The sequence below is a fragment of the Astyanax mexicanus genome, chromosome 14 (genome assembly GCF_023375975.1).
Source record: "Astyanax mexicanus isolate ESR-SI-001 chromosome 14, AstMex3_surface, whole genome shotgun sequence".
Classification (NCBI taxonomy): domain Eukaryota; kingdom Metazoa; phylum Chordata; class Actinopteri; order Characiformes; family Acestrorhamphidae; genus Astyanax; species Astyanax mexicanus.
Window position 1 is genome coordinate 14380845 of NC_064421.1, and position 22595 is coordinate 14403439.

General features: G+C 37.5%; 1 protein-coding gene across 6 annotated transcripts in view; it reads left to right on the forward strand.

The window, feature by feature from the left end:
• The window catches only part of LOC103040994 (unc-79 homolog, NALCN channel complex subunit), a 69304-nt gene that overhangs the window by 42096 nt on the left and 4613 nt on the right, over positions 1-22595 (forward strand). For 3 of the 6 annotated variants that reach the window (XM_015607908.3, XM_049463672.1, XM_049463674.1), the window contains exons 24-45: positions 850-1031; positions 2090-2291; positions 2673-2852; positions 4010-4078; positions 5379-5680; positions 7167-7349; positions 7694-7859; positions 7957-8106; positions 9443-10696; positions 11526-11627; positions 12986-13102; positions 13267-13369; positions 14132-14260; positions 14814-14954; positions 15209-15247; positions 16432-16544; positions 16643-16728; positions 17838-18011; positions 18103-18171; positions 18281-18391; positions 20830-20934; positions 21031-21108. In XM_015607908.3, coding sequence (XP_015463394.3) covers positions 850-1031; positions 2090-2291; positions 2673-2852; positions 4010-4078; positions 5379-5680; positions 7167-7349; positions 7694-7859; positions 7957-8106; positions 9443-10696; positions 11526-11627; positions 12986-13102; positions 13267-13369; positions 14132-14260; positions 14814-14954; positions 15209-15247; positions 16432-16544; positions 16643-16728; positions 17838-18011; positions 18103-18171; positions 18281-18391; positions 20830-20934; positions 21031-21108 — 4055 coding nt within the window. The remainder of the gene's footprint in view (positions 1-849; positions 1032-2089; positions 2292-2672; positions 2853-4009; positions 4079-5378; positions 5681-7166; positions 7350-7693; positions 7860-7956; positions 8107-9442; positions 10697-11525; positions 11628-12985; positions 13103-13266; positions 13370-14131; positions 14261-14813; positions 14955-15208; positions 15248-16431; positions 16545-16642; positions 16729-17837; positions 18012-18102; positions 18172-18280; positions 18392-20829; positions 20935-21030; positions 21109-22595) is intronic. The other 3 variants (XM_049463673.1, XM_007257374.4, XM_007257373.4) reach the window with 3 other exon arrangements.

A 22595-nucleotide genomic window follows, 5' to 3' on the forward strand; every position in this document is an offset into this window, starting at 1 on the left:
AAATCCTTAATTTCCTGTAACATCTGCTGAATTTGTGTAATCACATAAATCAACACAGATGTGATGCACAGATGTAATCATATATGCTTTACTAATGACATTAATCTGTAGCAGTATATATACATTATCATCAGTTACTTTGTTATGACACTGCTGTAAATATGTAATGAAACAGTTACTAGCAACTTGAAGGCTACTAGAGTCCCGCAGTTCTTATTTCCGATGGTTTGATTGGTCTGCAGTTATTGTTAATTTGGTCTAATGCTCATGAATCTTTTATGCATCTTTTTAATGTTTTTTTTTAATCATATGAACAATGCTAAACTGATATAATGTATTATTATTAAAATTATTAATATAAAGTGTAGAGAGTTGTACTGACTTTTTATGTCTCATATCGTATTTGAAACACCAACTATAATAATACTTGCACTGCAATAGCAATATAAAAACATTAAATTAAATTGCCTAATATGTACATGGTAACCTGTTAAATGTCCTGTATATCTAAATATCTGTTTCAGGGACATCACAGCTACAGGTATACTGTATATCAGGCACAAGGCTATTAGGCAGCAGAGCTCAGTCCTCGTGTGACTGTCTTGTTCCAAAAGCCAGCAGTTCTGTTCAAACACTGCCACCTACTGATGCTTTATATTATATTACACTTTTTATAATATACTTTTATTTTCACATTTACTGATTGAATTACTGGGTTATTCCTCTGCATATTGTGCTATAATTATGGTGCTGTCTGTAGATGTGTTTCTGCTGATATTGGCCTTGAAAGCCCAATCATGACTCTGATTCCCAATTTAGTAACTGATGTCCAAATTAATATCTCTACAGTGGAGCGGGTCGCCGTGCTGTGCCGCTTTCTGGACATCGGCTCAGTCACTAAGAGCCACCTGCTGAAGTATTCACTGGCACATTGCTTCTGCTGCTTCCTGGCCAGTATAGAGGACGTCAACCCTGCTGTGGCTACCAGAGCAAGACTGCTGCTGGATACCATCAAACGTCCTTCACTACAGGTGACAATATATAAATAATTAGATCAAATTAATTATAATCATTGCCATCATAGAAACAATAACTGAGCCATTCCAACAAATAATCATATCAACAAGTTCTCCATTTTGGGAGAAAATATGTTTCAATTGAAAACTAAAGTAAATAACTTATTTATCCAAAAGGGATAAACAATCAAAATATGGCCCTTTATTGGAATGGCTTAAATGAGATTTAATTAAAAGATACAGTTTAATGAATAAATGAATCAATAGGAATCCTTTTGCAAGTTTATTAGCCATAAATATAGCACACAGTCACTTATAATACCCCTAAAGTAATTCTGATGCAGTTCATTGATTTGAAACAACAGACAACATGGAAAACGAAATAACACATTATCTCATATTGCTCTTATTTAATCATATAGTGAAAGGGTTCTTTTCTAATACAGCGAAACTCAGATTGTTGTTTGTCATAATTCTTCAAACTGTATTGATTCTCAAATTATAATATATATTTTTATTTATTGGTTTACTTGCAAAGATTCATGGAAGACAGTGGTTTGTTCTGTGTGATGTTTAAACCCCCAACTGCTAGATAGCAGTGTTCAGCCTTCCCCTGTTTTCAGATTCCTCTGTTTTGATTACACAAACAAAAATATGTATTTCTTCTACTTAAAAATACTTTGCACTTTGGACCTATCTTACAACCTGCATAAGGCTTGTTGCATTTCTGATTGCTATCTTACACTCCACCAACAGTTTATTTTCATGCCTTGTGTCTGCATTGTTTAAGTAGCAACAGAGCCTGTGAATATGCCAATTGGCGTGGTGGTCTCAAAAATTTCTCTCATATTGGTTTCTTGGCAAAGGAAAAGACAGGTGTGCCACTGACTAAAAAAAATATGACTGTTTTCCCAAAATGTCCTTTAAAGAATTGCATTACTTGCTTAGTTAGTATTACATTGTGTTGCAATATATTGCAGTAAATCACATTGTAATCCCTATAACATTAAACATATCTTATTGCCAGGTTCTGACTGATAAACAGGGAACTGATTGTACTCCTTTTTCCTCAGGGCCTATGTCTCTGCATGGACTTCCAGTTTGACACAGTGGTAAGGGACCGCCCCATCATCCTCAGCAAGCTACTCCTGCTGCACTCTCTGAAGCAGGATATCCCTGCACTGAGCTGGGAATTCTTTGTAAATCGTTTTGAGACGCTGTCCCTGGAGGCTCAGCTGCACCTGGACTGCAACAAGGAATTCCCTTTCCCTACTAGTAAGCATGTGTGCCTGTGTGGGTGGGAATGTGTTTGATGATCACAGCTTAAGAATAACTTGCGCTGCTAGGATTCTTTGGCAAGTTTAGACTTCCATTTCTTGCTATTTTATAACTGTGTTTTAGTTTTACAGTAAGTGCTAAACAGAGTATAGTAGTATAGTAGTTGCAGACAGGAGGAATCAATGAATAGGAATAAAGACTGGTGGGTAGTTGTGCCAGACTGTCATATAGTGACTTCACAACAGAATAGCAATGGGTTGTCTTAAGTGATCAGTTCTACACAAAAATCACAAAAATCTCATTAAAAATGTACATTTAAGTAAAATCATGTACATTTAATGTAACTAACCTTTATAACTTGATTCTTTTTATGATAAGCCATCACAGCAGTGAGGACTAACACAGCCAATCTGAGCGATGCAGCAATGTGGAAGATTAGAAGAGCTCGTTTTGCCCGAAATCGCCAGAAGAGCGTTCGTTCACTCCGAGACAGTATAAAAGGTCCAGCTGAGTCCAAACGTGCCTTCTCCCTCCCAGAGACACTCTCTAACAAACTGCGTAAGTCACTTTACCACTCTGTCAATTCCTGACTCTTTCTGTATCTGTTCTTTTCTCCCTTTCTGCCTCACCAACCTGCTGTCTGTCTCTCCATTCACTCTCCAGTGTCTTAGAGTATGTTAAAGGTTTTTAAACACCTTGTCGCTATGTGTGCTCCAACACCCCACATACTGCACAAAAAGCTCTGAGTTTCTGCCAAGTATTTCCAGATTGATGGTCCAAATATGTCTTGTTGAAAGTAACCAACACTGGCAATTTTCTTTTTAAGATTTTATTTTGTAAAGATTATGTTTTTGGACCACTACAGTAACTTTGCACCCTGTGGGCCCTATCTTACAACCTGCATCAGGAGTGTTGCAATTCTCATTGCTATCTTACACCCCGCTAACAGTGTATTTTCACAATTTGTGTCTACATTGTTTAAATAGCAACAAAGCTTGTGAATATGTCTATGCAGATGGGCGTGGTGCTCTCAAAATGAGGTGCGTTCGGGAAATTTGACAAAGGAAAAGAAAAGTGCGCCACTGTCTGAAAAAAAGGACAGACAGCACCAGTCATACGTTCATTGCTATTTTGGCAGTGAATCGTCAAGACAGGCTCGTACACAACTGTTTGTTATGCATACATGGACACACAGCAGTGCACAAACCCACAGCTCATGCCAGTTGGCAGCCATTCAAAGTTGACATTATTCCTGCTGTTCCCGTAAATTACAGCGTGAATGAGCAGGTCAGTTTCCTCTGCTGAGAAGCGCTGTACTCGTCCAGGTAGCTGTGCTGATTGGTTTCTTGAATGTTACGCCCAAAACACACCATTGATTAAGTGAATTCGTACAAGCCTTTTGCACATTTCGAGCCGCGCAAGGTGAATTTGTTCCCATTTACAGTTAAGTCTAAAAGTCAATAAATAGGGCCCTAACTGTGCATTTTTGTTATATCATTTCATGAGCATAACAATTTTTAAATATTTCTACCTTGTACTTCTCTGTACAACTGCAGCCTACAAAAATTGGCAACAGTAAAAATGTATTTTGAGCATTATGCTAATAACTAAACATTGTAAGTTGTAAAATTGATGTCAAACAGCTTGGAAACTCAGATGTGTGTCTGTGCCCTCCCCCAGTTCCCCTAATTGTGTTTTCATGTGTGATTTCATAGCTCTAAGGCTCACAAGACAAGAGCAGTCTGCACCTACACTCGGAGATATGCTAGAGAAGGTCCTGCCAGGTAAATAAGACCAGCTTGGAACAGAATAGTGGTCTTCATTAATATATCACATTATTCTTTTTTATCATCAGAGGGGTAGTTTAGCAAGAACTCATATTTACACAGTTTTCCTCTCACCAAAATATAAGCTAAGGCAAACCATGTTTGGACTGTGTATAAGATTGGTCTAAATGGCAGCAGTTGAAAAGTCCAATACAGCTTTTATTTACAGCATATGGTATGAACATACTTGTTATCCTGATAGCTCCAATTTAGACCTAAAAAGTTAACCTCACCTCAAATACTGTATGTACAGTACTAGTCAAAATGTTCTGCATTTTAGATTAATATTAAATTAATCCAAACTTTAAAAAATACATACTTACAGTAAACAAAAATTTAAATGTTTTAAACTTTTTTTAAGTAGCACCTCTTGCTTAGATGATAGTTTTGCACATATTGTCATTTTCTGAGCCAGATTTATGGGCTGTCACCTGAAATGGCTTTTAATTAACAGCTGTGTCTTGTCAATAGTTAATCACATGAATGTCTTGCCCTCTTAATGTGTTTGAGAGCATCAGTTGAAGTGAATAGCTCTATTTGAGTAAGGTTCTAATCCATATTATGCAAGAACAACTCAACTAAGTAAAGGAAAAAATACTTTAAGACATGAAGGTCAGTCAATCTAAAAAATAGCACCCCAGTATTTTGATTTGTTTACCACTTTTAAATGTACTACTTGATTTATTTTGTGTTTTTCTTTGTAGTCTGGAATGACTTTAGAATGGATTTAGTGTAGGAAAAAAATAAAGGAATAGAAACATTAAATGAGAATGTGTGTCCAAACTTTTGACTGGTACCCTATTGGCTGAATATGATTGACTACCGTTAGGCTGAGAGGAAAATTGTGTATATTTGATTTTCTGCCCTAACTGTTCTTTTAAGGTTCATTTTTGAATCAGTAGAAACCCACCCACTCAAGCATCCTGCACATATATACATGTATATGTATTCATGCCCACGTTGTATAGATGTATTTAATTGATTTTGTTTTGTTTACCATGTTTACCATCTGTCATTCTGGAGGTGTGAAGTTTCACCATGTTGCTGGCACTTCCCACAGTGCTGGGTGGACCATGTTTAATACGTTTGCAGTGACAGTGTTAACAGCTGCAATCAAACATTTCTCCAGCACAAATCCACTGCAACCTGCAGATGATTCACTACTCTAAGATTAGCCCTCACTGACTCAGCTCACATTCTGAAACACTCCACTGCTCTCCGGTCAGGTAGTGAATATGTTAACCTCCACTTTCTGCAGCCCACCTGCCAGGCCAGAGCTCTCCCCCAGAAGAAGATTCAGGCATCAGAGATCTTCTCCCAGAAGATGTAGGAATAGACCACCAGACCGTCCACCAGCTCATCATGGTGCTAATGAAGTTCATGGCGAAGGATAAGAGCAGTGCGGAGGCTGACATCGGCAGTGCCAAAGCCTTTAACACTGTGAAGAGGCACCTGTATGTGCTGCTGGGGTACGACCAGCAGATGGGCTGCTTCATGATCACCCCGCAGAAGATGCGCTCCTCTACCTGCTTTAATGCTTTCATTGCTGGTATTGCACAGGTGAGTATATTCATTAAATACACATCAACAAGCTTAACACTGAATATACTTTTTATTTCATTAAGGCTACGTTCATACAGCAGGTTTCTCACCAAATCCAATGTTTATTTAAAGCTTTTCACATAGTTTTTAATGTGTGTATCTGATGCTCTGTTCCATTTGAGCTTGGATATTGGAATTACCTTCTTCCAAGTAGGAAATTTTAAATGGAATGCTCATATACATTGGATTTCCTTATGGGAAAGTTGGAAGAGGCTCACAAACTCTGAGTACAGAATTCAAGATGACTGAACTGCATCTCAACTGTAGTAAAAGCAGCAGCATTGTACAGTTTATCAGCACTTCTATCTATCTGTGTTTTAATAAATGTTCATTATATAATATTCTTTTTTAAGCTTTTTATTTTCCTTTTAGGTCACAGCCATGTCACGTGTCCATGTTCAGTTGTGACACAAGTTTTATAATATTATTGTAACAGAGACATCATTCTAAATATTTAAATATAAATATGTACCCTGTTACCCCATTATTTTAGTAGCTGGTGTTCTTTTTCCTACGTATTTACCTCCATTTCCATTCTTTTTACTTTCCTTTTCACTTTACGTAGATTTCTCATAAATTCCAATCTGGCACTTCAGACACAGTCACATTGTGGTAAATCGGACACAGGCTGGGCCAAACCGGAGCATAAAATGTCCGATTTAGTGCACATTTACCTGCTATGTAAACATAGGCTTAAATATTTGTTACAAACATTTCATTGGGAGTCATTGTTGTACAACCCCAAATCGGAAAATGTTGAACAGTGTGTAAAATGCAAATAAAAAATACAGTGTTTCTTGAATTTACTTTATATTTTATTTTAATCCAAACAGTATGAACCCAAGATATTTCATGTTTTGACAGCTCAAGTTCATTTCATATTCTCTACCATGTAAATAATTATATTTATCATATTTATTGTTTACTGTCTATTGTAATCCTTGTTCATGCACCTTGTGTCTTGTCTTGCACTACGTCTGTCTAATATATTTGCTCTAAAGTCCTTCTGCACTGGAGATCTAGCCTAACAGTGTTTTGTTATACTGTACAGCCCAGTATTAGTATAATGACAATAAAGTTTAATTGAATTGAAATTTCCTTGTAAATATACATCCACTTCTGCACTTGTAATGTTTAATAATGTATTTTTTTTTCTGTATCCAAAAAATTATGAATATTTTCATATGTTTTATATCAGTGTATACTACTGCCAAGACAAGAGATCTCTTGGTGTTTTGTAAGGATTTGGACCAATTGTTGTAATCGTTGAGATTTAGAATACTTTTCAGCCAAGGAAAATAGGTCAATAAAAACTAGCAAATCTGTCTATAGTGAATGTTTATGAGTTTGCATTAGCAGTGGAAGATAGTTAAGTGTAAATTATTTGATTCATTAACACTTTGATTTGAATTTCACATGTTGCTCTACTTTCTGTATCTTTCAGGTGATGGACTACAACATCGGTTTAGGGAAGCAGATGCTGCCCCTTGTGGTGCAGGTGTTGAAGTACTGTACTTGCCCTCAGCTTAGACCCAACTTCCAGGAGGCTCCACGCTGTTCACTTTGGGCTCTAAGGCCACATATTAGGCAGATGTGGCTCAAAGCGTTGCTTGTCATCCTCTACAAGGTACTCATTTCTTTAGCTTTGCATAGCATTGATCCTTGTGTGTTGATCAAAGCATCCTTCCGGTGTGAGTTCTTCATTATGTAGATAGTTTTCATGGCAATTCTGAGTAAAGCAACAGATGCTGTGTCCTCCAGATGGAGGCAATAACTGAGTCTCTGTGACTAGAAATACAGTATACTGTATAGTTGAGCTCCTCCTAGTGGTAGAAATAAGGCAGGCTGAACAGCATATAAAATACAGTCTATGAATTTCCCTCACTGCACAACCTTAAGCCACAAGTTCAGTCCATATTTGGATTTTTAGAGATAGTAAATGTTTTATATAAAAAATATTTCCTTTTGCAGTACCCGTACAGAGACATGGATATGAGTAAAGAAGTTGTGCTGCATCTGATCCACATCACCATCAACACTTTAAACGCACAGTATCACAGCTGCAGACCCCACGCCTCCGCTGGTCCACTCTACAGTGACAACTCCAACATGAGCCGCTACAGCGAGAAAGAGAAAGGTGAATTAAAATTAAACCTTAATTTAAAATGAACCACCAACTTAAGATTTTGAAGCTGTTTTTTTACATATTTGTGTTGTAATGGCTTGATTTGCAGAGGAGGACAGTGTGTTTGATGAATCAGATGTCCACGACACTCCAACTGGAGCAGGCAACAAGGAATCCCAGACATTTTTTGCACGGCTTAAGAGGATTGGAGGAAGCAAGTCCGTTAAGTATCAGCCTGTGGAGCTCAATGCTCAAAAAAGTAAGTGTCTGTTCAGTTTAAATATTGTTATGTAATGTCCAATGAGTTCTGCCCTAATTCTGGAATACCCCTGTTTAAAATGTTTTCCATGTCAAAAACACCTACAGTAATTATCATTAATGAATAACGGGTTATTCAATCAATCAACATAATACAATTATTAAAATATTTAACATTGGTAACATTAAAATTACAAATGTAATATTATAAACTACATTTACAGTCTGTTCTGACTGATTGAAATCTAAGCTCCATTTTATCCAATTATTTTGATATCATTGACAAATAACTGTAGGCAAGATTGTAAAATAGGATACAAGGTTTTATAAACATGAATTATACAGTATTTACTACAAAAAAAACATGGCAATTATTGCATAGGTAAAGCTGCGAAAAAACACTAAAACACGCATAACGGGTACTTCAAGATTAGGATTGGGAACCACAGTTCAGACACTCAGATAACTAATAGAGTAAATCCACTCAATTTCAATTTTGCCAGGATATGTTAATATATATACTGTATTTTATTTTTATATGAATGTACAGTATACAAACATTTACACATATTTTATTTTTCTGTCTCTCTTATCTATTAAGATTTATATTTAAATTTTGTTGAACAGGTAGAAAAATTAGGTTTTAGGAGTCACTTATTAGCACTTATTAGTTGTAGCCTGATGTGCTTGCCCAGCTGGGAAATCAAAACATTGGAACTTATTTATCAAGCATCAGTATAGGTACTGATCTAAGATAACTTCGCATTATCTGTCTTATAGATTTTAGTCATTTTTACTTCGAGAAGTTCAGATATGGGTCGCTGTTTGCAAAGGGGAAATTTGTGTCGTTTCCCACTAATTGACCAAGTAATCAGGTCGATTAATGCAATTATGGGAGTTATTGCTTGGGTCTATTATTTCCTGAGAGAAAACTTTAAATTCATATATAAAGAGCTTGCTACAATGTTAGCAATGTTAGCAAGCTTTTAACTAACTAAACTAACATGACTTTGTTTGATTACAAGGCTTGTTCTTATCTCAGCACAACAATCTGCTGTCATAAATAATTTTATTTGATAATTATAAGATAAGCAGGGTTGGTTAATAGTGATTGCATTTGCTAATGGGAGATTTAAGTTGTTGACTTGCATTGACAGGAGTCTACATTAATCTAGCTTTAGTATAAGCAATCTTTTGATTGACCAAATGTTATGGGCTTTAAGTTGGAGTTTAGTTTCTGCATGGGGTGCATCAGGCTTTGAACCCCACTCTTCCTTAAATACCAGTCATATTCTTTCATTCAGTGCATCATAGTGACCTTCACCATTCTGTTTCAGGCGAGATTGAGCTGGCAGAGTACAGAGAGCCAGGCACACTGCAGGACAGCCTTCTACACCCTGCACGAGATGACAGCAGCAGCAGCAAGAAGAAGAGGCTGCAGGCCATGCACAAGCAGAAGTCTCTGGACATTGCTAACACGGACTCCATCCTTTTCAACCTCGACGAGCACCGCCGTAAGTCATGCATTGACCGCTGTGACTTGCAGGGGCCACCGCCTCCACCCCCTTCTTCCTCCTGCTCAACGGCCAGGCAGTCGCGTCGAGGAGACCGGCACGGCAAAGAATCCTCTGATGGCTCCTCGGGCCCCGACCGTCGAGGGTCTAACCTGCAGACAGACCACATGAGGCCAGTTATTCCTGAGGTTCGTCTAAGCTGCATGGAGACTTTTGAGGATAAGTCCACAGGGCTGGACTCTCCTCTGGTTGTCTCCGGTAGGCCTGGCAAAGAAGACGCTGACCTGATTGATCTGTCTTCAGATTGTGCGTCTATACCAGAGAAGCGCTCCATTCTCTCTCTTTCCGATAGCGACTCCTTGGTCTTTGAACCCCTGCCACCGCTGCGCATTGTTGAGAGTGATGAGGACTTGTTTGAGGCACTTTCAATGCCGCCTAGTGGAATGCAGATCAAATCTGAGCATCCGTCACCATCATCCACAAGCACTATTCTACGCTTATCTCCAGTCATCCAAGTCAGTGTGGAGGACTGCTCTAAGGACAGATCGAGCAACTCTAGCAGCCTTGCCAAAGGAAGCCCTCTTCAGGCTTCTGATAGAAAGCCATCTCCACGTATAACCCCTACTGCTTCCTTGGAGCTTCCCGAATCCACAATCCACCCAGGCCTTGAGAGCCCAATGACCTTGAAGCAAAAACGAGACCTCTTCAGGAAAACGGCCCACGTGCCCGACACTTCAGTTGATGAAGGCATCGAAGGAGGAAGCCCATCTGGAAGATCCATTTTCCTTAACATCCCAGAAGACACACTTGACAGCCTGGACCCACTAAAGGCCAACAAATACGAAGGGAGTGTACATACGGAGGATGAGGACGACGTTGAGGATGATGATGACACTGGTGATGAGAGAGAAAGTGATCCCAAGCCAGATGATGAGAGCGATGAAGCAGAGTTTAAGATTCAGATCGTTCCTCGCCAGCGTAAGCAGAGGAAGATAGCGGTCAGTGCCATTCAGAGAGAATACCTGGACATCTCGTTTAACACTCTGGACAAGATGGGAGAACAAAGCACAGACCCAGGTATATTTACTGCCATATAGTTGGTCAAGGTTACACTTTTATTTGTGTTTCCATTTCATATAAAAGCTGAATATTGTGCACTATATATCTGTGTCCAAATATTTATACAGTATACACTGACATGCCAAAAGTCGTGGGATAGCAGTATGTATACTGATCATAACGTGAACAAGGGCTAATAATACCTCATAGATATTGCCAGCATATTGTGGGTATTGGACATTTCATTTCTGAAGTTGCACAGGCTTAACATGATTTAATCTGCAGTATGGCAATATGTCATACCATTCAGAGTGGACAGCACAGTGGCTGCTAATGAGTGTGAATGGAAGCATCCATTCTGTTTACTACAGGGTGTGTGAACAGATAAACGACTCTGCCAGAAATGACATATATATTCAATGCAGGAGGCCACAGATGCATATCCCACAGATCGGTGCAGCGTTCTTCAGCTTCTTGGAACATGGCAAAAGTCATGGAACACAATATCACAATGCCAGTCCCATGATTTTTGGCTTGTCAGTGTAAGTTTTTCAGTTTTGCAGTTTACTGATAATACATCTGGTCAGAAGAAAGAAGACAATTAATAATAAATAATTTCAACAAAATGTCAGTAAACATCTACACTATCATACAATTTCACTGATTATAGTCATAAGTACATCAATCCTTAAGACCTTTCAGAAAACCCTGAGTCACTTTCCCTTTTTCTGAGCCCTTTACTTATACAACTTCTGTGGCCACAGCCAATAGCCAATATAGCCAGTATGAAGTCCTCATAAAGTAATGTAATTAATTTGTCCCATCAACCACCTACGTTGCCTTGCAGATCACAAAGCTCTGTCCAAACTGGAAAAGCCACGAGAATCGGCCTCTGCCCCCGCCCTCGAAGCCACAATCCCAGAAACAAGCAACCGCTCCTCAGTAACAAGTAGGAGCCAACGACCTTCTCACTAATCATATCCATCACATGGTCCCTCTAGCTCATAAAGCTGTCTTTAATCCATTAAGCAGACCATAAATCTGTAACTAGATCCACTCATCCTCACCCATAAACCTAAGCACATTTATCCCTTCTTCAGTGTCCATAAATTGGTTTACTCCTGCTTCCCCCAGAGTGAGGTAGAATTTTACAGCATGATCTTATTAGGCTGTATTAGTGTTTTACGTATCTTAACACCATGAGCTGAAAAAAGATTTTCACAGCAGTGATCACTGGCTAAATAAACAGACTGCAATAAACATTACAAGACTGAGTGAAGAGAGTCTAATTTAAAAAAATCAATAAACAGATACTAAAACTATATAAGAAGCAATGAGGTGTTGATTAAACTAGCATCAAAATATAAAGAGTTTGAGAATGCCTCACAATCCAGTTAACATTATTAAATGTTGTACTATATTGGCCATTATAATACCAGTTCCTGCCCTGCCCTGCACATTTTAGCTTTTTTCCTAATTTAAACACACCACATGCAACTAAATAGATAATTGTTAAGCGATTTCTGAGATAAAGAGGATCCAGATATTTTTGGAAACAGATATTTTCATCTACACAAATATAAAAATGCTTAACATGCTGTATGGGGTGATAGTGAGACATTAAAACACGAAGAAGGAAGAAAACACACAGGTTTAATCCCAAATTACACACAAATTGTGTAGTATTGTGTACTATGCAAGTTACAAAATTAGCAGTATGTGCAGTATTTTTAATAGATCAGTATTTATGTTTATGTATATATGTCAAAATCTGAAACTGTAATCTGTGTTTAGATTTTGTAGACTTATTAATGTGGTTCACAGTATATGAAATAAAGAGGTATTTAACATTCAGCCAGAAACATGCAAAATCTGACAAAGCTGCAATAGAAAATATATCTAGAAATGACTTAAGGTACACTAGGTAGGTAGCATGATCACATAAGTTTTTTTGTTTTATTTTGTGGATGAAAATATTTTTTAAAATAGATGAGAAGATATATCTGTATGTGGATGGGGCCTGAATGAGAGCATGAATGAAATGTTCATGAGTGGGGATAATTCAGTACCATGGTGGCAGCTTGTACAGTACTTTATTAGACAGATCACAAATTATTAATACTTTTTATGAATCAGAATAACACAATAAAAGGCTATAAAATCAACTGACATCTGTATATTCACGTGTCCGCTGTGTTGGTTTTGTCTGGTTGACGTCATGAGCAAAGTCCTCTTTGCGTTCTTTTGTTCTCTGTAAAATCCTCATCTTGTTTCATGCTTCTCTGCTTCTGTGTTTATGTCCCACAGCTCAGTACCGGCAGGTGAAGCGAGGCTCTCTGGGCGCTGTGACGATGAGTCAGCTCATGAAAAGACAGCTGGAGCACCAGTCCAGCGCGCCACACAACATTAGCACCTGGGAAACAGGTCAGCCGACAGGCCTTTCTTTCTCATTCACAATGCAGAGTTTAGAAACATGTTTAACGATCTAACAGCCAAAGCTGTACCCTATAATGTTACACACAAAATGGGAATGGTAAATGCATTATGGGGTGTTTATTGGGAACTTTAATGTTCTTTTTTCCTGCCAGGCCCGACAAAGACCAGCCTGCTGTCAGCTCCCAGCACAGTCAGCATGTACGTTCCTGCACCAGAGGACTTTAACGATGAGCAACCAACCAATATGGCGGACAGGTAGTACATTTCTGAAAAATCCAGAAAATAGGAAAATAAAAAGGGGAACAGGGCTGGTGTATAGGGGTGTGCAACATCGCAAAAATATTATATCACAATTTTTTTAGACATTTTTTTATAACACATAATATTTATTATATTATAGAACACACCAGTAACTGATGCTTAAAAGTGCTATAAAATACTATCCCATACTATCCCATTACAGTCATTTACAGTCATCCAATTTAGCACTGTTTTTGTATAAGCAGTTAGGTACAGTTTTTTAGCACTGATAATATGCGTTATTAACAATATGCGCAAAAATATATATTATATATAGCTGTTTACCACAATACTGTAAATTATTTTCATATTGTACACCCCTATTGAGTGTAATATAAGCTAGCAACATTGTGTCTCTCAATCTTGAGAAAATCTTGAGAATCTTTTTGGTTACTGATATTAAATTTATGTTGTACATATATCTTGACTTGACACTTAAAAAAAATAAATTGTATTAACAGTATACCTACCTACAGCTCTCTGTACTACACTTCTTAAGTCAGAGAGCACCCTTCATATATTTAACAGGCAAAACAGTAATTAATTATAAGTTTTTTAGCATCTGGAATAAAATGGATTATATATAAATCATCTCAATCCCATTCAGTGATGTTGAGGTCTGGACTCTGGAGTGGTCAATCCATTGTTCTGAGGACCAGCAGCTATATTTTTCAGCATTTTGATTTGCAAATGTTCTTGTCTGTGTCATTTTCTCAGTAAGGGCTTCTTGATCAGCTCCACATCCTTTCAGAACCACAGCGCTGAGTCGTCTTCTCACAGTGGACGGACAGACAGATCTGAAGCGAGAGTGGAGCTTGATGTTCTCCTATCTCTCAATGATGAAAGGTTTAAGTGCTGTTTATCTGATGGGGACAGTTTCTAGTTTTTTTTCATTTTACATTTAACTTTTTTCTACCCATTTTACTTTGTCTTTCCCGTTCTTTTGCAAACAAATCTCTTCAGAAGTATTTGAGAAAATGAAATAAATGAAGGGTGGTCTCTTGACTTTACAGTGCTAGATATCATTGCTGTCATGTAAAATCTTGTACCTGTGTTTTTTTGCTTTTTTCCATAGTTAAAAAAAATGTCATGATGAATGAACTAACTGCTCAAAACATTTTTTTTTTACATTTTCCTTTCTTCTGTAAAGTGGCAATGTTGGAGCTGCAAGTTTTTTTGCGTAACAGCATGATATGCAATTCAAATAGGACATAAAGTGTAATGTGCATAACGTTATGTAAAGATGGGTGGGTGTGTACAAGAGTGTGTGTAGGTGTTTTGACACTTTAACGTAGATAGTGTAGATGTGTGTGCTCTGTGTGTGTGTGTTTCATCACTTATGTGGTGAGTGTTTTTGTGTTAATGTAATATGTATGGTGTGTGCTTGTATGCTGTGTAGGTGTCGAGACTGTGGAGCTGTGTTAGAGGAGTATGATGAGGAGACCCTGGCTTTGGCTGTTGTTGTTCTCTCCATGTTTATCCACCTGAGTCCGGATCTGGCTGCTCCACTGCTGCTGGACATCATGCAGTCAGTGGGAAGGTACAGTATAGCAGCACCATAAAGGTCCTTAATCTGTGCTGCATAAATCATATTCTGCTTACGCTGCGGCAGGATGTGGGTGTTTCACTACACTGTTTGTCTTATACAGGAAAAGACATAAAGCCACAAGGCATGAAAATCTGAACATCAGCGGATTTCTCTAAATCATGTTATTTATGAATTAATTAATTATGAAATAATCAACTGAAATATATTTAGATGCACTTTGTTAAATAATTTTCTTTATGATACAGGTTGGCATCCAGTGCAAATTACTCTGGCCAAGCTGAAAGGTAGGTAATGTCTGTGTGTGTGTTGTGTATACATGTATGTTGGTCACCTTTGATGTTTTTTATGTTCGTGTGTATGTGTAAATGTCAATTACACAACAACTCAGTGTGCTCTAGTTTTTTATTAAATGATTTAGTGAATCACCATGATACAGTTCATTTTAAGAATCATTATGGTATGATTCAAAATTATAAAAAATATATATGACCAGTAAACAGAGAAAATTGTTTGAATTAACTTATTTTTACAACGATCTAGACACCCAATATAAGTGACCCCAATAAGAAACCGCCTATTAAAAACCCCATAACATCCTATTAATACTCATACATGTCATTCATTAGTTCAGTGCTTTACTGTCCTTAAATAATGGTATACATTTTAACTGAGGCTAATGTAAAGACAAAAACAACAACATGTGTAACAAAAGCATCATTTTTACAGAGTTCAAAATTAAATATTGCAGTAGCCAGCAGGTATAGCTTGCAGTGACAAAGACAGAGAACCCATTATCTCTATTAAATGTTAGTATTAACAGTATTAACACTATTCTGATGCTGTAATTGTAAGGTAGAATTGATACATTGTGTGGCTTCAAGATGCATCATCATATTCACACTTAACAGTCTACTAACATACAGAAAGAAACATTACATTACACAGTCAGAGTGTGTATTATTTCAGGCCATTTACATATATAATCCAGTCTCATCAGCATATAATCAAGAGAAAGATGGATGATCACAAGCCATCAAACAAAGCTGAACTGCTTGAATTTTTGCACAAAGTTATCCAAAAGCAGTGTGTAAGACTGGTGGAGGAAAACATGCCAAGATGCATGAAAACTGTGATTAAAAACCAGGGGTTTTGCACCAAATATTTGAGGTCTGAAAGCTCTGCATCTTTTCTGCATCTTCTGCATTTTCTGCAAATAAATGTTCTAAATTACTATATTTCTATTTGAAACGTATTTACGTACTTTTTACTCAAACGTATACCTATCAATAGCAAAATCAGAGAAACTGATTCAGAAACTGATGTGATCTCTTATTTTTTTTCCAGAGCTCTATATATCTATTTATGACAATGCACCAGTTCATTCTGCACCTCTACTATGTTTATATGTGTGCACATCTATATATGTATCAGTATGTTCTTCTGACACTGTACTCTCTGCTGTGTGTAGCATGCTGATTCCTGGTAATGCTGCAGGTGTAGCGAAGCAGTTCCTGCGCTGTGTGCTCCACCAGCTTGCACCCAATGGCATCCTGCCACAACTATTCCAGAGCAACATCAAAGGTATCCAAAGCTGGTTTGTACATACTCATACACTCACACACCCACCCACACACACACACAAACACAGAACATCTGTTTATGATGTTTCTACCTTTCAGATGGAAGCTTCCTTCGCACACTGGCCACGTCTCTCATCGATTTTAATGAACTGAGCTCAGTGGCAGCATTAAGTCAGCTTCTTGAGGTAGGTCTTGTAGTTTAAACTGTGTCCATGAACAGAATATTCTAACCTCAGGTCTGACCTCTCACTATGAAGATCTGAGGATGTTCACCAGCAGGTGGCACTCCTGTTAAAGAAAAAGAAGGTGGACTTCTTGAGCTGTGTGTTACCAGCAATCAGGAGATTATTTGTTGTTTGATTATGGACTGCATCATATTTTGCTAGAATGTTTACGGGATATTGTATAGGTCATTGGTTTCCCCTCTATGAATTAGCAAATTCAGTCAGTGTTAATAAACAATGTGAATTAAATTTAAAAGCACATTGTGTCCACATTCCTAAAAAAAACACATGCTGTAATTGTTCCTTTTCTTAACTAACTTCACTTGTTTGATTTTCCTCACATTTTTAATTATATATTAATGTAATAATTCTCAATTCCCATCAAACAGACCGTATGCAGTCAATACGGCTTCAAAATAATATTATGAAAATATTACTGTACACTCACTTATGATTCAATGATCTTAATTTTAATCTAAATATTTTATTGGCCCACAATACTTTATGGACCTTTTTTATTACTCTGTTTACAGCACATAAATAAAATATAGAGCTTTAATACCCTGACATGCCAAAAGTCATGGGATAGCAGTATGTAAAGTGATTATGAAGCATTATTAAATATTAGCTCCTTACCTATGGTGTGGTTAGGTTAGTGTTTTAAAAACTGGCTTCACAATTTCTAGGTGGAAAGTACACAATATGGACTAAATATATCTCTTCTATCCCAGCTAAAAATTAATTGTTTTTAAACCACCCCACCTCATCCTATACTCACTAAACTGCCCAAAAGTATTGGATAAAGCCCTACCATTTTACAGAATGCTCTAGACCATGTCTGGCATTAGGCATGTTGCCTAGGTTCATGTTTATGTGCTCCACAGAATAATATACTATTAACTATATTAACAATTATTTAGACAAGTTTCATCAACTGTTGCTAATTAAAGCAGCCAAATGCATTTATTATGAGTGGTTTCCGCAAGTATTTGCACATATGGTGTACCATATTTAATCAGTGTCAGTATTAGACATTGTCTCAAACCTGATGTGTATCACTCTGTGTTCAGGGTTTGAACAACAAGAAGAGTTTGCCTGCTGGAGGTACAATGCTTCACTGCTTGGACAACATTGCCACCTTTATGGAGGCTCTTCCTATGGACTCTCCCAGTAATCTTTGGACAAACATCTGCAACCAGTTCCAAACCTTCCTGACCAAGCTTCCTGCAGTGCTGCCTCTGAAGGTATTAATGGTTGTATTCTATCCAGACCTTACTCACTACATGACTGATATGACTGTATGCAGTATTTAATTTGGATTTATTTTTTTTCTAGTATCCATTGGACTCCAGTTTGAGAATCATCATTTGCTTGCTGAAGATTCCAACCTCAAATGCAACCAGAGTAAGCTGAGAATTGCCATAAACATGAAACTGGCATTTATCTTTGAAAAATGTTGTGGGATTTGTTAAAATTATGTTTTTGTGCATGTTTCTGTATGTTTTTTTGGTAGAGTTTGCTGGAACCCTCTTCAAAGCTGCTGAGTTTTGTCATCCAGTATGGTGTTTTCAGCCTGTCCTACCTGGTGGAGCTATGTGGCCTGTGCTACAAAACCTTCAGTAAGGTGAGCATGTTGTGCATCATGTGGATCAAGTGTATAAAACACAGAAATAATTAATACTTTTTTTTGTACATTAATAAATGGAGCTGGCAGCTTTTTGCAGGTGTTCTGAATATTTTATAACTGAGGACCAGAGAAACCTATAGCAATTATATACGTATGTCATGATACATATACACCCTATCTAACAGCTTCAAAGACAGTTAGTTAAACTGACTGCTGTCTGTTAGCGTTGTGGGGTTGTTTGCTGTTTTCTGTAAAGCTGCTTTGTAACAGCATCAGTAAAAAGGGCAAAAAATGATCTGATTTATTTATTTATACTTTAATGGACAACACCTTCCTATCAGCTTTTTGTTTAAAAAAAAATAGAAAACAAAAATCTGCAGCAGACATGCCTAGTGCACATATAACTCAGAGCACCCCAGTTATTTCACTGACTATAAATCTACCTTTCCTCTCCTGTTTGTGAAATATGGCCTCTCCTTAGCTTTCCCTCTCGCTACCTGACACTTGATGAAGAATTCAATCAGTCTGTATTGATTTTCAGATTTCAGAGTGCTGATTTAGAGGCGCACCAGATACATCTGCCCCAGAGACCTCCTGATGATATGATAAGTGAGGCCTTGCTGTAATTTCTAATTTCTAGCATGAGGTGTCCTTCAGATGGATCTCCATAGCATCCCAGCTGCCAGCACTCTGAGTTTATGGTCTCAGTGATATTGATTTGTCTTGGGCAGGTTCTCCGTGAACTGCACAGCATTCATTTTTCATAAGGTGGGGGAATGGACTTCATTCTGAATGATGCAGTGTCATAAATATGTCAAATACTGTTGGCTGCTTCAGTGGCATCTTATATGGAAAGGTTAGGATAGTCTTTTACTGTGCGAAGTTGCCATTTAAAATTAGTTCTGTAAAAATGCTGTGTTAACACGTTTCACCTTGTATATAGCCCCATGGTTAATTTCTTTGATCTTATAACTTTATTACTGTTAAAATTAGAAATAACTTCATAGGTCCTAAAATTGAACCATGTGGTACTCCAAATATATGCTAACATAAATGGCTCCCAAATAATCAGTAATCAGTAGGTTCTGCAATGTTAACGATAACTGGTTAGATACCTAGCTTTATATAAAATGTCTAATGAATACCAGTAGTTTATAGCTATCACTAACTTTTCAATTAGGAGGCAAAATAGACAGACATTTTGTTTTTTTTTTTAATCCAAATTTTCCCTTTTCTTTTCTGATCTCCCATTGGTGTTTTTGCATTCACATTGCCAAAGTTATAGGATAGCAGCATACATTAAGGCTAAACTAATGATTATTTTAGTAGTCGACTAATCTGCCGATTATTTTTCAGCTTAATCAATTAGTCAACAATTGCCATGCCCTCCCTCTCTGCTTGCTGTGGGAACGGCTCCTGTTTGTAGCTTTCAATATTGGTTGAAAACAATGGAAACAGCTGAACATGGGATTTAAATGCCCTTCAAATGTCCAGAACATTGTCCTTTGAATGTGGAAATGTGCTGATATTTAGTGAGGAAATGTGAAATCTGTTGTGATTGGGTACTTTTGTAGACACAGGCCAATTAGTCGACAACGAACATTTGGAGTCGACAAATTTTTATAATCGACTAGTCGTTGCAGCCCTAGTATGCATACACATTGTTAATGAAGTTTTACATCAGGGGACGGTTTGGAAACACCCACACCTGTATAGGTTGTAAGGTGTTATCTTGTAAGTAATGGTGAACGCTGGCCAATGTGTTCATAGCAAGATGATCGTTCATACATCATAGAATACATACATCATGGAATACACCATAGAAGGCATTACCAGTGGACAGTGCAGTGAGTGACAATGATGATTGTGACCAGCAACATCTGGCTGGAATTGTCCTTGAGAACAGACAACTGCAAAAGAGGACATTGTGTTGTATAAACTTTTTGTATCAGACTCGAATAATCAGCTTGTGCAGTAGGAGTGGTGTCCCAAACTGGCCACCGTAAGCAAAACTGAAATAGTGATTACAGCGGAGTAGTCCTCTGCCTCTTCTGTGACCCGACGGGACTAAAACTGCTGACATAAAGACACAGATCTCATTGCTGTGAGTAGGAGAGTGGGGGCGGTTAGGATGTTTTTTATCTGGCTGGGTTTGTGGCAGAAGAGCCGGGCTGCCTGCCATTCTAATCCACTGGTCTTCAGCTGGGAATATGGACAACATTACACTGAACAGGACAGCGAGGGGAAGAGATAATTAGGGTGTAGGAGACAGATAGTCTTAGAGGATAGACACACAAAGAGATGAGGACATGAGTTTGTAATCCTCATAACAAAACTGAAAATGCAAATTTAAAAAGAGAGCGCCCTGATCTAACAGAGACTAACACATGAAATTAAAGATCTGCAGTTCACTGTTTCTGTATTTACTCCTGCAGGAAAGAGACAAGTTCTATATGTCCCGCGTTGTCGTTCTGGAGTTGCTGCAAGCTTTGAAGTTCAAGTCTCCAATTCCTGACACTAATCTACTACTGCTGGTCCAGGTAATTGGTGTTGTGATCCCATTTATAGGTGATACAAGGTAGAGAGACAGACAGATATATAATAATGCTCTCTCTCCATTTTCTGTTTTCAATAAGTTTGTATGTGCTGACATTGGAACTCGGCTATCTGAGTCCACTATCCTACAGAAGCACATGATCTCAGCTATACCTGGGGTGAGTACAATCTACACTACCTTAAAAGGAAATTATGTAAAGAAATAGCCTTTATTTTCTCCTTACCTGAGATACAAAGTGGTCGCTCAGCCAGTGGTCGTTCATCCAAAACTGAACGATGGTTTCTTTTTTGCAGTGATTTGTTATTATTGAGAGAAAGTGTATAATCTTTCATGTGTGCTTTTTTTCTATGCGCGAAGATATCTAAGTCATTTTGTTGTGTTTTTTCTGTTCTTTTTCTGTGAAGGTGACAATATTGACACCACTGTCTTGTCCATTGTGCCATCTCTGTCCACCCAAACCTTCAATCACTGTGTCATACTCAACCAGACACTTTACTTCATTAGTTATTATTAATCTTTTAAATTCATGATGCCCAATATGTTTTTAACTGCTAATCGAGGCTGAAGCATGTGTTTTCATCTGGGAAAATGGTCATGTGACAGGAACATTGCTAAAAGTCTGTTTTTGCGAATTCACCTGATCGCCTTTGAGAGTTTTTGCAAAATAGATCTCCTTTTAAAGATTTAGGTGCTAAAAAACAATAGCAAATGCAGACCAGAATATAGCAAAACGTTGCGATGTGGACAGTCTCCTGAATCTTTTAAGCTGAGTATTTAACATAGTGTAGTAGTAATGGAGGCTTTTTTCCTCCAGTTATTGTGCAAACTGCAACTTTAAATCAATACACACTTGCTGCAAAATGTGTAGAGCTGTTAAGTGATCTCATTTACACCACATTTATATGCATAGCACTTGGTAGAGGCACTTACCCAGTGTGAAATACAATTTAAATATGTTACAGAGAATATAACATTAACATATAACATCGTACCCTGCATAGACATGTTCTCTAACCCCAGTGTTGTTACTGAATATGATATACCAACTACACGTTTAAAGTAAAATATTCAATTCATACAGTAAATTATTTGTAAAAAAAAATGTTTTGTATTGTACCAGATGTTACACTCTACTTAATAGTAAAACCACTAAATTGTTAGGCAGAATTTTTTGTGTCAAGAAAAAATAAAGAAAATAAATAAATAAGTATAGATTTAAAATACAATAATAATAAATTTCAAAATTAGATGGAGAAAAAAACTCCTGTAGAGTGAATAGTATAGCACACAGCCAGCACAGAGGTAGCTGCTTAGCAAATGATGCTTGCTCCTACAGCCTGCAACACAGAGGTCAGGCAGTTAATAATATATGATGTTAAAGTTAAACTAATGTAGCCTGGGGGTAAAACCTGCCCACTGATAGTGATTTTCAGAAACTAGGGGATGCAGCCAGTATTCAAATAGATGGTGCCATTAGCCTTGTCACTAGAAAAGAAGCTGCCAATTGTAACAGACTAAACTCAGTTATTATAATTTGAGTCAACTCAACTTCTCAGATCTCAGTTTGAATGTATGTTTGTCCACAATCCTTAGCTCTCCTAATTCAAAATAGCTTAGTTATGTTTGGTAATATCCTTTTTTACA